This window comes from Neolamprologus brichardi, chromosome 7 (genome assembly GCF_056152115.1).
Source record: "Neolamprologus brichardi isolate AB-2024 chromosome 7, ASM5615211v1, whole genome shotgun sequence".
Classification (NCBI taxonomy): domain Eukaryota; kingdom Metazoa; phylum Chordata; class Actinopteri; order Cichliformes; family Cichlidae; genus Neolamprologus; species Neolamprologus brichardi.
The window spans coordinates 26,505,560-26,520,103 of record NC_142110.1 but is presented as its reverse complement, the minus strand read 5'-3'; the positions used below and the strand labels follow the sequence as shown (position 1 = coordinate 26,520,103).

Sequence of the window (14,544 nt, the reverse complement as noted above, 5' to 3'; positions counted from 1 at the left end):
GCAACAGTGCACAGCATCCTGTGATATAATTAACATGCGACACGAATGCTACAACAAAGATGGACGCTGAGAAAACAATATACTTGGTGCTTGGTCTGTGGGTTTTTTTTTTTTGGTCAGACTCGGGGAACATGACGTTGTTTTTGTGTAGCCATTTCCCTTGTTGCCGGGTTTCAAAAATAATGGTTTTGACTTTCGTGAATGAGACGCTCTCATGACTCATTGAGTGATGCCACTAACCAACCAATAGGTGGCATGCAATCTAATGACGTCACATTTTAGTACTTGCTCCGATTGCTTGGAACCCCGGCTGAGTAAATACCAAAAAAAGGTACCTGGTACCAGTTACTATGACCTAATTCTAATATGACCGAATTAAAAATTCACACCCTTAAAACCCTTGTGTTTACATTCTGTAGTGCGCACAACAAGACATGCCTAGGCATGTCAGAGAACAAGAACCCAACCCCCCCCCCCCCAAAAAAAAGAACTAAACCAAAACACTAAAGTTGAAAGCAAAACCTTTTTCACCACTTAAGGCAGAAGCAGGCTACCAATACACATAGGGCTATGGTGGAGCAGATGTGTTGTCCAGAAGTTGTTATGGCTGCCTATACTGTGGTGTGAAAAAGTGTTTTGCCCACTTGCTGATTTTCTATTGTTGTATATGTCAGTCACACTTAAATGTTCAGATCATCAAAAAATGTAAATATTAGATAAAGATAACAAAAGTAAACATGAAATTCAGTTTCTACATGAAGATTTTTATTATTAAGGGGGAAAAAATCCAAACCTACATGGCCCTGTGTGAAAAAGTGATTGCTGCTAAATCCATTGCAATAATTGGGAATAAGTATCTTGGAGGGCTGTGGAGGAATTTTGACCCACTCATCTTTGCAGAATTGTTGTAATTCAACCAAATTGGAGGATTTTTTAACAGGAACCACCTTTTTAAAGGTCATGCCACAGTATTTCGATAAGATTCAGATCAGGACATTGATTAGGCCGTTCCATAGTTTTCACTTTGTTTTTCTTAAGCCATTCAAAGGTGAACTTGCTGGTGTGTTTTAGATCATTGTATTGATGCAAAAGCCAATTGTGCTTCATCTTGAGGTCATAAACACAAGGCCAAACACTGTCCTCCAAGAGCAGAATTAGCAGTATCTTGCCAAAAGCCTTGGGGATCATAGAGATATTTCCTGGGAAAACGTATTCACCCCCCCCCCCCCCCCCCCCCCAAAAAAAAAAAAAAAAACCCTTCATTTAGAAATGTAATTTTGTGTTTAATTGTGTTATCTGTGTAAAGCATTTACATTTGTTTGATGATCGGAAACATTTAAGTGTGACAAACATAAGAAAATCAGAAAGGGGGAAAAATACTTTTTCACACTAGTCTATAAAACATTCAAAACTGAAAACATATTTCTAGTTTTAGTTATTTGACCGTATCTGTGCAGAGGTTTTACAGGGCCAAGATGCTTTTGTTTTGTACAGCTCAAGTTGTTAAGCCGTTATTTTATACTTACTATATACTAACACTACTAAATTTAAAAATTGTATCAATAACAATATTATTTCTGCTTAGCATCGTAAATATTGTTATCACAAATATTCTTGAAATATTGTGATGTAATTATGAGGCTATATCACCCAATCCCAATGAAATACTTGTGTAAAACCCCTTGAATTAAATTTGAAAATCTGTACTTCAACTACATTTTGACTGATTAAAAATCTAATGTGATAGTGTACAGCGGCAAAACTTTTCAGAACTACTTGATTTAAAAAAACAAACAAACAAAAAAAAAAAAAACAGAATTACATTAAAGCATAGGTTTCAAACTCTGGCCCGCGGGCCAAATTTGGCCCGCAGCCTAATTACATTTGGCCCGCGAAGCCATACCAAATTACTATTAGAGCTGGCCTACTGGTATTATACAGCTAATATATATATATTGTTTAGTATTAAGCTTTGCTTGTTCCATATTCAGTTTTTCAGCAAAATGTGTTTGAGTCCATAAGAAAAGATTCATTCTTAAATCTGGAGGAATAAATATATTTCAATAAATATTAACGTTAGCCCCCAACTTTGTTCCAGTTTTGAATTTTGGCCCACTGTGAATTTGAGTTTGACACCCCTGCATTAAAGCATCAGTGGTGGGCCGAATATCAGTATATGTATTATATTGCAAAGGGACTTGTATTGTGCGCTTTCTCATCCACAGCTCTATTCAGGTTTTGCAAGAATGTATAAGTCAACTATTAATCAAATACTAACTCTATTTGGACGTTTTTTAGTTTTCCCTCTTTTGCGCTTCACACAGACCATTTACTTGCATGCTAAAACGTGACTCGTGAGAAGAATATGGACTTCAAACACAAAAAGAAAGAAGAAACCTTTGAGTTCTGAAAATGTTAAGCCTACAAGGCTTCATATTCTTATTTCCCTATTACGAGAGTGTAACACACACTCAACACACTCAGCAGTAGCATAAAGAGCATCCAGCCAAATTAGGTCCAGTCCACTTGGATTTTTTTTTCTTCAGATTTAACACCACTCTTTATGTTTAAGGCTATTTGTTCCAAAGGTTTGTCAATAAAACAAAAACACAGTAGCAGTGCTTCCTGACTAAAGGCTTATTTTCAAACACAAGGGATTTTTACGATTTACCTGCACTCAGCAAATCAGGCAGCACTACTACCAATAGAACTACAATAACTTACATCAATCTCTCCTTCATCAATTTCTCCATCATCCTCATCCTTCTTCTTGTCTCTGAAGGATTCCTGGCGTATCCTCTCTGGCCCTTTTGGCCCATCTGTCCTCCTGGATTCGCTGTGTTTAGGAGATGGTGGAAGGATTGATTTTTTCTCCTTTTTACTGCTTTTGTCCTCGCTTTCCTCCTCATCTTCATCTCCCTCTACTTTTGTGTCTTCCTCATCTTCTTCCTCGTGTGTAGGGATGCCAGGCTCCTCTGGGACCTCCTCATCATAATCAAGCTCATGTTCGTCCAGTTCCCGGGAAACTGACACAGAGTCATCCTTCACTTCCCTTAGCGCAGCAGCTCTCCTTGTCTCTTCATCTCTTATTCTTCCATCCTCTTCATCTTTGTTTTTGTAATCCTCCTCTTGATCATCCACTTCAGCTACCTCACATTCTGCAGAGGCAGCTTTTATGTAGTCATCATATCCTTCCTTCCAGTCTTCTCCATCTTTTCCAGCACTAAGGCTCTTCACATGTTCTGGCTCAGAGTCTGGGGATAATGGAGTGCTAACAACTCTCTCCTCATCCTCCTTTCTTTCCCTCTCCTCCGCCACCTGAGGACTGTCTTCATTCCCCTCCATAAGCACAATGCTCTCATCATCCTGTCCCAACTCTCCCATTTCTCCAAAAGGTTCCTCATCCTCTGGCTCCGACACAAAGTCAGGCACCACCTCATCCTCCTCTTCCTCTAATTCCACATGTTTTCCATGGCTTTCCATCACTTCTATGTCCCCTTCTTCATTGAGGATCTCGCTGTCTGAAATGACCCTGTCCTCCTCTTCATTAGGAGACTCCAGCAACTCACTGTCAGAAAGACCCTTCTCCTCCTCCTCCGGAGACTGAGGGGACTGGGTAGGGCTTTCAGGAGTATCCATGTGAATCCACTCTGGTGCAAAACAAAAACAAAAAAAGCAATCTGTCAAAAAAAGAAAGAAAAGACAACGGTATGTCACCAGTAATCTGATAACAATTAATTACTGTTTAATGTAATGCTACGTGCCTTTTGTTAATCGATTTAAAAACAGTCAATTAAAAACAGTCACAATTAACCAATAAAATGTCTAAAATCACAAATTAAATTTAAAATGATGCACCACAAAAATATGTTAATTCTGCTACCCACTGAAAGAAAGATGGTAGTTAACTTTTATAGTAATATATAATTGTCATACACCATAACGTTAAATACTTGTTTTTGTTCATTTGGTGATTGCTGAAACAAAGGACGGAAAAGAACTAATTTCTATTAACTTTGACAACACCTTCCCTGAGATTAAGACGTAGCTATATGTTGGTCACAGCAGTATATGTTTTATGAAATTATAGTTTCCGGCGCTGCTAATTCACCAGCAAAGTAAACGTCAGCTATAACAAGCTAACTAACAACCACCATTTAGTTTTAGGTGTATATAAGTCTCCATATTGCTCCATGGTACAACTACATGTGTATACATAATTAGATAACATGCTCAAGTTTATAAAGACTACAGGTTTCCCTGTAGCATAATGTCACTGGAAACACTTACAATGGCTGGGTCGCGCTAGTTCGCAACAAGGCCCATAACTTGGCGGCGCGAAGACAAACCTAATAACGAGTAAAGTGTCCCCAACCTATGGATGGTTTTCTTCAGCGTTTATAAACGCTTGGCTTAACCGTACAAATAAGTGGACACTACCGATTTAGTACGAAGCGTTCGCACCAGTACACTTGGCCGTCTTACGGTTAACAATGTAGCCTCCCCTGAAGCTAAGCTAAAAGAGCAAGTACACTGTGCTAGGAGCTAACAACACATTTTTAATCACCTTGCCGACACGAAGCTCTATAAAGACCACGCCTCTACCTTTTCAGCTGCACTCTCTCGCGGATATAACTTTTTACAGTCTGCAATAAATATTAGACGGTTTTATTTTTAGCCGCTGTAGCGATGAAAATAAAACACCCTGCACGGCCCAGCGAGAGCGGCCATTACCTCAACGTCATCAAAATACGACAACCGTGTGGTTGGAACCGCGCTGAAAGCTAATCAGGGCAGATCTGAGATCAGTATGGTCCAACGGAGAATATCTGTAATATTTTAACAATGTTGTTAGACATACATGATTTTTAACCAGTTACTTAGAAATCATGGAAGACATTTTTGAGGAGCAGTTACGTCGTTCCATGTAAGTATTATTTTTGAATAATGTTTTCTCTTCAATTCACTTGGTGACCTCTCATCTCTGTTGACAATAACTGTAATATGGATACAATGTTTTACCACTAATTCTTTTTGAATTAACTATTTGAGTTAACTCATCTAATTTCATTTATTTCAGTTCTCCATATCCAAAGACTTTTTAAAACTTTTTTTTAGTTCACTAAAGAACAACAAAGTAATAATATCAGTATTATGACCAGTGACTATATAAAAGTAGATTTTTATCTTTCATGTTGATTGTTGCAGTTAATAAACTTTTTAACATAATTCTTGATCATTGTTTTTTTTTATTATTATTATTATTTTGCCTTGAAGACAGTAGCTCACATTAAGCTCACAGCAAGTTGAGTGGCTCAGTGAAAAACCTAATACTTAATACTGGTGGCAGCCAGTGCTACCCCTCAGCCCCCTAGTAGATGCACTTGTGGCATAAATTTGAAAATCTTAAATAAGTCTTAAATGAGTTGCTGTGTTCAATAGGCAAACCAATATAAACTGTCTAAACAAGAAAGGCCACTTTGTTTGAGCTAACTAATCGTTTGTAGATTATAAAAAAATTATTTGCTTTTAGTTTGATTAAACTTAAAATGTCTGTTTATTGGCAGAAACGTCTAACTTGAAAAACCTTTCCCAGGACTTTGCAGTGGGAAGCAACCTCTGCAAAGAAAAGGTAAAAGAATTGAAAACTATCCTCCAAAAACAACAATCTAAACAGACAAAGAACGCTAGCACATCAACCGAGGCATAATTTAAAGTGGTGCACATCCTCACCAAGCACAAAAAACCCTTCATCAATGTCGGGATCATTAAAGAGGCAATGGCAGAATCATTGAGAAAATAAGACTGAGATTCTTTCTGCTATCGCTAATGTTCAGCTTGGCTTGAACACAATCAGCAGATGCAGACAGAAAGCTAGATTTGGACCTGCAAAGGTGCTCCTGGTATTTACTTCAGTGTGATGAGTCTGTGGACTACAGTAATACAGCACAGCTAGCTGTGCACACATGGTGATGACTTTTCTACAAAGGAGGAATTTTTGACGTTGCTGCCACTGAAAACCAAGGAAGTTGGCATTTACAATGCAATGAAGCAGTACTTGTTGGGGATAAAAAAATCCATTGAAAAACTGGTTTCTATAACAACTGATGGAGCAGCAGAGGTGACAGGACCTCACTCCAGATTTATTGCACATGGCAAAGTGCACCCAAACTTTCCTAAATGTTCGAACTATCACTGCATCATTCATCAGCAGGCATGATGGATGGCCTGGTTTGCAGCCGTTCGAAGACCAGATATATATTTCAGAACAGTCCAGCTCATATGTTAGTCTGCTCCAAGCATTTCCACTAAGGTAAGTCTTCTGTTGTAGTTATTATGTAATTTATCATAACATAATTGTTGATGTAGGTTACAAATAAGTATTATATTGACTTTAATAGAGATCAATGACTGTTTTCCACAGTCATTGATAGAGATTGACAGACCACGTGAATTTCGCGCATTGCATTGTGGGTACTAGAGGCAACAAAATCAAAGCACTGCATCAAGCGCTACTATTTCCAGCACCGGTAATCATTAATTCTGCGGTTTTAATCCCTACTTGCATTTTATTTGCCCCCAAAACAGTTATGTACAAAACGACGGAGAACACGGCAGGTCCGTACGAAGACAGACTTGACGAAAAGGCAAAAAAAGAGGACAAGGAAAAAATCAAAGGAGTAAAAGGGTGAGACCCATTTGTGCAAAAGTTACACGGAGGTCCGGTGTTGAGCAGACGTAAGCTTTTTTTTTTTCTTATTGGGCGAGATCGAGGCTTTCATGACAATGAGAGGAGAGGATACCATACTACTAAGAGATGCTGAGTGGGTGATCTGGCCAAAAATCTGGATCAAGAAATTAAAAAGCTGAACCAGCAGTTGTAGGATAGAGATAAAAAAGTGTGTGAAATGATCAGTGCTGTGAAGGCATTCACAGCAGGTGCAGCAGCCACTATTTTGTGGTCCGTCCTTTGAGGAATGACTCTCTTGTTTATACTCCTCCTGTTTTGCCTGCGTTGTTTTGCCACAGTTACTTCTTGCTCGTGTGTCTTGCTACTTTACATGCATCATTTGTTTATTTCTACTAGCTTGTTTAGTGATTTGCTCCAAAGGCCACAGAAGGCACCAAATGGGAATTCCTTTATGGTGTGTTTGAGCTAGGATTACCTGTTATAACAACAGTCACTGGCACAGGCGACAGTTCACCAGTTGAGTGTGTATATGACTATTTGGCTTGTGTATTTTATTGTAGCGTGTGTGTGTAAGACATTTTAACACTGTATGCCTGGAGTGGATTTTAGTAGTTTTTCTTGTATGAGTCTGATGTCAAGTGTCTTATTATAGTTTTGTGATTTTTAACATTCTTGTTTTTTATTTTCGTGACTAAAGATAAGCCAGTAGCTGTGAGACCTTCCTGGTGGTGGGTCCTTTCCCACAGTCTCTATGTTGCAGCACTCTGGGTCTAAAACTGGTTGGTTTGCACACAAGGTACTTCCTTCTCTTTCCATGGTCCTCAGCTACTGGCAAGTCCAGCTCAGTATTTCTTTTACATTTATTTTAGGACATTACTACAGCTGATAGGCTGTGTTACAGTCAACTTTTATCCAGGCTGCAATTGCTTATAATTCTTTTATGTCATTTTTATTATTCTAAAATCTGTATTGAAGGAATAAGGGTATTTAAATATTTTAATGGAACCAATCTGCTTCAGTGGTGCATTTTTGAAGCTGTGCAGACATTTGGTTATTTAGTTTAAACCACAGGTGTCAAACTCCAGGCCTCGAGGGCCGGTGTCCTGCAGGTTTTAGATGTATCCTTGATCCAAGACAGCTGATTTAAATGGCTAAATTACCTCCTCAACATGTCTTGAAGTTCTCCAGAAGCCTGGTAATGAACTGATCATTTGATTCAGGTGTGTTGACCCTGGGTGAGATCTAAAACCTGCAGGACACCGGCCCTCGAGGCCTGGAGTTTGACACCCCTGGTTTAAACGCTTCATCTTTATATTTCCTAGGGGTGAAATTCTCCTAGGTGGCGTTGTTGCGAACTTAATCGTAACCCCCCTGACCACCACACCACGCATCCGCGTTTCCTAGATTAAGTCAGTCTAGTCCAGTTCTCTTGGCTTTCAGATCTGGGTCCCATGGTCTGCCATTCTGGATTATGGTCAATGAGCCACAGGTGTCCTCCTTACAAACCCAGTGTGTTCCCCGGAGGCTCCCATTAAGGGGTGCACTATCACAGCTTCCCAGTCTTTTTATTTTTATTGCCCACTGCCAGTTTCTGTCTCATCTTTTCATTCTCCGTCTCTTTGGTTCTCTCCATGTGTTTGTGGATGAGGCGCTGTATTTACCTTTTCCAGGGGTAGTCATCCTTGTTGCCTGTCAGTAGTGGGAGGTAAAAAGTACTTTACTACTGTACTTGAGTAGAATTTTCAGGTATCTGTACTTTGTTTTACTATTTATTTTTCTGACAACTTTTACATTACTCCACTACCTACATTTTTACACAAATGTAAAAATGTACAGCAGGCAAAGAGGGAGCTGCAGGGAGGGTTTAGTGGTGTGCTGTCAGGGAGGCAGACCACAACGGCTGATCTCCATCGTATAATCATTCATCCCCTATTTGAATAGGATGAAGAGACCAGACAAGAGAGCTGTCTGGTGTGCTGAGCTGGAAGAAGCAGCTGGAAAGCTGTGTGAACTAAAAGTGAAAAGCATTTGTAAATAGCTATTCATGTGCATTGGATACATTGATTACAATATTTTTACCTAACAACATATAGACATTAAAAAATTTTAAAATTTGGAGACATCAGTAAAGGACAGCAGCTGATCTGTTTTTCTTCCTCACAAAAGACGACTGACTGCATTACTGAAATTATTATACCTACCACTCGAGGGAGCCAGAGCATCAAGTCAAGTCAAATCAAGGGGCTTTAATGTCATTTTAACCATATACAGTACACAGTGAAATGAGTTCTTCCAAGACCATGGAGCTACATATAACAGTAAATACACACGGGACTACATAAAGTGCAAGTGTGCAAAAATCAATGCAACACCAGACACAACAATACAGACACAACAACACAACAACACACAAAAATTTTCAGGTCGATCGAACTTCTGTTTTCATTTTTAAATGAATGATGAAAAAGTAAAAACAGCTTCTTCATTGGGCATTAGCTTCAGTCCAGAACATTCTTCTTGTTCTCTTCAACCCATTTAATGTTAGCGATGGTTCTCTCAATGGATTGATCCAGTGCTAAGGTCCCAGAGCCAAAACCAACATCGGAATTGTCAGCCTTGAACTGCTTCAGCTGATGCAACAGACACAATGTAAATCAGTCAGTAGTTTTAAACAAAAGACATATACTGAAAATGCATGGCTTTGTTCATATCACTAATCTCTTTCTCTCTTTTTTATATTAAAATTGTTTTTTTCCCAACATTTTACTATTGAGACATGTTGTTTGTCATTCATAAAATGCTACAAACACACAAACCTTTTGTTATTGTTATTGGATGAATGTTGTTCTTGCACACAGTCACTGCAACTTTTTATAAACTGACCAAATATTGCAGCTTGGTTATGGCACAAAACTGAATGCTTGCATGTTGATGTTAAAGTTGTCATAGTCCTGCGTCTCAGACCAAGTATTTTTGAGTTTTTGTTCTGGACTTATGATTCTCTCTTTGGACATTTGAGATAAATCATATTCAGGGTTTTGTGTACTGATTTCCTATTACTTGTTTATCTGTTTTTATTCATATTGCTTGGTTTCTTTTTTGATTATGTTAGTTCCTTTTGGTGCCCTGTCTGTCACCTCTGTGTCCTGTCCTCAGTGTCCATCCATCCAATCATTCATTTCCGCTTATCGTTTTATATTGTTTGTTTTATCTTTTATGACTTGTTATCTTACGTGCAGTACTTTGTGATTCTGTATAAAGAGGTGCTATATAGATAAAATTTTATTTATTTATTTTTATTTTCAAGGTTGCGGGGGGAGCTGGAGCCTATTCCAGTTATCTTAGGGTGAGAGGCAGGGTACACCCTGAACAGGTCGCCAGTCTGTCGCAGGGCTAACACACAGACAGAGACAACCAATTGCAGTCCCATTCACTCACCCATTCACACCTATGGGCAATTTAGTGTTTCCAATTAACCTGTCCCCACTAACTCAGTGTCTCCTGTGGTAATCACAGTGGTTGTCTCCATGTTTGTATCCCTTTGTGTCTCCCCAGTCAGTCATGTCTCTGTGTAGCTCTGGTCTCTTTGTCAAGTTCATGCGTCTTAGTCTGGGTCTCAATGTGTGTTACTTCCTGTTTTATTTTCTTAGACCTCTCTCTTGTGTGTATCATATTCAGTTTTGGATCCCTTGTCTTGTTAGTTCTATTCTTCACAGCTGTGCTCCCTGGTGTGTCCACTCTGCCCTAATGTCCTCCTGTGTATATATTCTCTGTATCTGTGTCCTTTGTTGTGTCAAACTTTGTTCCCCCTGTCTAAATTACAGACCAACAGTATCCCACTGTTTATGTTTTTAAACCAATTTCCACAGAGAGGCATTTTTTGAAAAATGTATTATTATTACACAGGAAAAAAATAACTACACGTAAAATAATTACACCGTGACGTCTCTGCCTTTGTAAATGGAGGGGCAGTAACTGCGTGTGTGTATGTAAGTGTTTAAAACCTGAAGATAGAGACAAAATACCGTCACTGTTAATCTGAATATCTGCCAGTCTGCAATTCATCTCATGTAAACAGTAACGTGGCGCACAGCGTGACATGAAAAAAGGCAAATACCTTTAACTTTGCGTGACGAACTCTGTATTCCTCGTCCACATGTAAACGCAAAAAAGGAGTTTTAAAAAATCTCCATTTTTGGTGATTTGAAATGCAGTTTACGTGTGGACCAAAGGCCCAAATGCATAGAAACAGCTGCGTTTTTTTTTTTTAAATACCCATGTAGGCGCGGACGTAGCTTAAAAGAGTTAGTAGTTAATTTTATTACTACCTGTAATTTATTGCAGATTACTTGTATTTACTTAATTGTTTACTAAATGTTTGAGGTGTGAAATAAACCGCAATGGAGCAAAATATGGGTGTGTGTGGTTAAAGGATGTGTTTGTACGTGAAACGAAAACACTGCGTCTCGATGGCTTTAGTTTATTATTTGATTCCCCTGCCGAATTTGTAAGATTGCTTAATCACAAGGAAAGTAAATGAACTGTCTCAAATTTTTAAGGTTTCATTTTAAGTGATATTATTGGCTGCTGCTTCAGAACTTAAAATTCAACTCCCTCCTGTATAGGAATTTCTTTCACTTATGTATTAATTACGTTATAGAGATTGACAGACCACGTGACTTTCGCGCATTGCATGCCGGGAACTCGTGGCAAAACGATCCAAGTACCGCATCAAATGCAAGCATTTGCAGCACCGCAAAACGTTCATTCTCCGGTTCCAATACCTTCTTGGTTTTTCTTTGCCGCCCAAAAAAAGTTATGTACAAAACGAAAGAGAACAATGCTGGTCCGTACAAAGACAGACTTGATGAAAAGTCAAAGAAAAGATACGAGGAATAAAATCAAAGGAGTGAAAGGGTTAGACCCTTACGAGCACACAGAGTGGACAAAAGACGCTAGCGTGCTGCCCAACTTTCACCACGCTCATATTTATAATTATACGGTTCTTGGAGTGAGTGCATACACTCATGAAGTTTAGTAACTTCAGGTCACTGCAACAAGCCCAGGTACAGTTTACCGACGGATGGGTACAGGACCTTGAAATGCACCGTGTAGAACGATAGACCATCGTACGTATCATAAGTTTACCAGTCTCACAAATCGTCTTCATAAATACACATTCGTTAACAGTTTATTAATAGGACCTTTAAGCTCAACGGTAATTAATTAGTAGTGGAAATCATTTCTGTTTCGCATTACAGAAATGTAGCAGTGACAATAATATTGTATGCTGTAATCGTACTGGGCAATTAGTGATACAAAAAAAACTGTTTTATCCTGTGAATAAAAGTATATGTTTTTGTCAATGTACCATGGTAATAACAGAAGCGAAACGCAATATTGTGTCAGGACAATTCACTATTTATGCACAATAAACAAAGGAGCATAGCGCCACAATTTCTGTTCAGTGCCAGACTTGCTTGTAACCTATATTACCAATTATGTTAAGAAAAATGACGTATTAACTACAAAACACTGACCTTTGTGGAAATGTTTGGAGCAGACTAACCTGTGAGCTGAAATGTGTTCTGGGACGTTATATTTGGTCTTTGAATGGCTGCAATCCAGGCCATCCATCGCCTCTTTGTTACTTCAGAAACATGGCTCGAACAATTTCTCTTCAACGACGTAATCCGATAACAACTGATCTCTTTACCCGTCGGCTTCCCGTGGCTGTCATGCGACCAGCTATTGCAGTTAATAGTACAACAGCTTCTTGCCATTTTTTGTGTTTCTTTTTATCGCTGTGTAACTGATTTCAATTGAAAGCCTGCGTGCGCTAGTACCTCTTGCCACGAGTTCCCAGAATCCTTTGCGGTTTTACCCCTGAATGACGTCACATTTTCAATCTCTATTGTAATGCCTTGGTGCCACTGGATTTTAACATGTCTGATACTCATACTTAAGACAAATGGTAGGGGGTGTAGTAAGGATGTTGGGGGAAACAGGAACTCCAGAGGACCAGTCTTTTGTCTCTTTGAGGACTCTGGGAAGTAGCAAGGGAGTGTGAACCTTAAGGTGTGAAACAGCTGTGTACTGCCTTTTGTTCCTGGAGAAGGTATTTAACTGAGAGCCATGCTAGGCTCAGGGAGACTCTGCTGACCATCTGTCCCGCGGACATGCAGGCTCTCCATCAAGCTTGGTTGTCTGTTCCTTGTGTGTTTTGATTAAAGAATGTTAGCTACCGCTCGTCTGTAGGCTTTATTTAAGTGGAAAACTCCCACAACACTCCCAAGATTTTCTGTAGGATTAAAGTGTGGAGACAGCGAAAGTCACCACATGATCTCTTTCATGTGCTTCTTCACATATATTACAAGCTTGTCCTTGAAGTCAGGGGGCCGATAGGGCATTAACAGGGAAAGGGGGGCACAAAGAAATACTTTTCTTTCTTATTCTCATTTAAAATGTCTCGCTTTAATAAATAATTATCTGAATCTTACATCCAAAGTTTTAATCTGATGTAAAATGTATAGAAGTCTATTACTGTATATAGTAACAAGTCTAATATACACCCTAGTAAGCAACAGTACTTTTTCCTTCAGGAAGGTACCATCTGGGCAGTCTGCAATTCAGTTGAAGAAAGATGTTGAATCTATTTAATTATGGTGGAAAAATAATTGATTTCTGAGCTTTTTTTTTTTTATACCTTCGTTAAATTAAAGTTGATTATGTCGATTAAGCATCACGAGGCAGAGGGTGCTAAATAGGTGGAGGTAACCATCTCTGGTTACCTCCACCTGTAAAAAAAATATATATTCCAGTTTTGGGAAACGATGCATCTGATTTTAATTTCAATAACATTAAAGCAACTAAAATTGAACTTAACGAGATCATTGTCCCAGACATTAAACTGATTTCATGATATACTCTGATTAAAGTGCTCCATTAGTTTTTATGAGCAGTGTATTTTCTTTTTCTATAATGGTTTACAAACATGAAGAAATCTTCATGAAGAAAACTGATGTGGACACACACATGTTGCTGCAAGTCCATCCACTCTTGAAACCATATCTTGGTTCGGTTTTGGCATTCCTCCATCTCTGTCCTGCAAGCCAGGCTAATTGTATTCACCTGATTATACCTGCAGGATGGACAAATAGAAAATAGAAGTATTAACAAGAACATTTAGGGAAAATCAGGGGAGAGCAATCAAAGCATCTGTTATATCCGGTTATATTGATTTCTGGTTGAGTGAAAGTTGGCGCAACTTGCTGCCGCTACTCACCGGTATCCTCTGATTACTTTTATTTACTTCTTTTATTTTCCACCAATTTTAATCCTCTGTCCTACAGTATATTGACACTACTGGTGACCTGGCGAAATTCCCAAGCACCGGAGTATCTGGGTTTAGCTCTCCTTGACTGTCTGTTTTGGCTACGGATGCGTTCACCTGGCTGTTTGGCTTACCGATATCTCCTTCTGCGATGTGGACTGGCAGGATCTGCGTGCTCTTCGTGTGGGTTTGGATTTTCCTGTCATTGATCTACCGTCCTGGAGCCGGACTTTACCACTATACAGCTGCTGAGCTTCTACGACTCCGTTTCCATCTGGCTGCTCTACCGCAAATATATCCATCAGGGCTTTTGCCGAAACTTTCATTATGACAACTCTAAATCAGTACAATCCTTCTGGTCCACCTCTCGTCATTCCCCACGGAACTTTGACAGGATTGCTGACCACAGTGTTTTAGCCAGCCTCCCCAGGGCGGCTAACACTTTTGTTCAGTCTGACACCACCGATGTCAACTTCGGCCTCCTTAACATCTGCTCACTTACAAACAAGGGTCATCTCGT

The 14,544-nt window shown here is 39.2% G+C and overlaps 1 protein-coding gene across 1 annotated transcript in view; it reads right to left on the bottom strand.

The window, feature by feature from the left end:
• The window catches only part of zc3h18 (zinc finger CCCH-type containing 18), a 50,891-nt gene extending 46,156 nt beyond the window's left edge, over window positions 1-4,735 (bottom strand). Inside the window, exons 1-2 of the mRNA XM_035913893.2 lie at window positions 4,291-4,735; window positions 2,725-3,680 (exon numbers count right to left, since the gene is read on the bottom strand). Coding sequence (XP_035769786.2) covers window positions 2,725-3,639 — 915 coding nt within the window. The 5' untranslated portion in view covers window positions 3,640-3,680; window positions 4,291-4,735. The remainder of the gene's footprint in view (window positions 1-2,724; window positions 3,681-4,290) is intronic.
• Window positions 4,736-14,544: the final 9,809 nt, after the last annotated feature.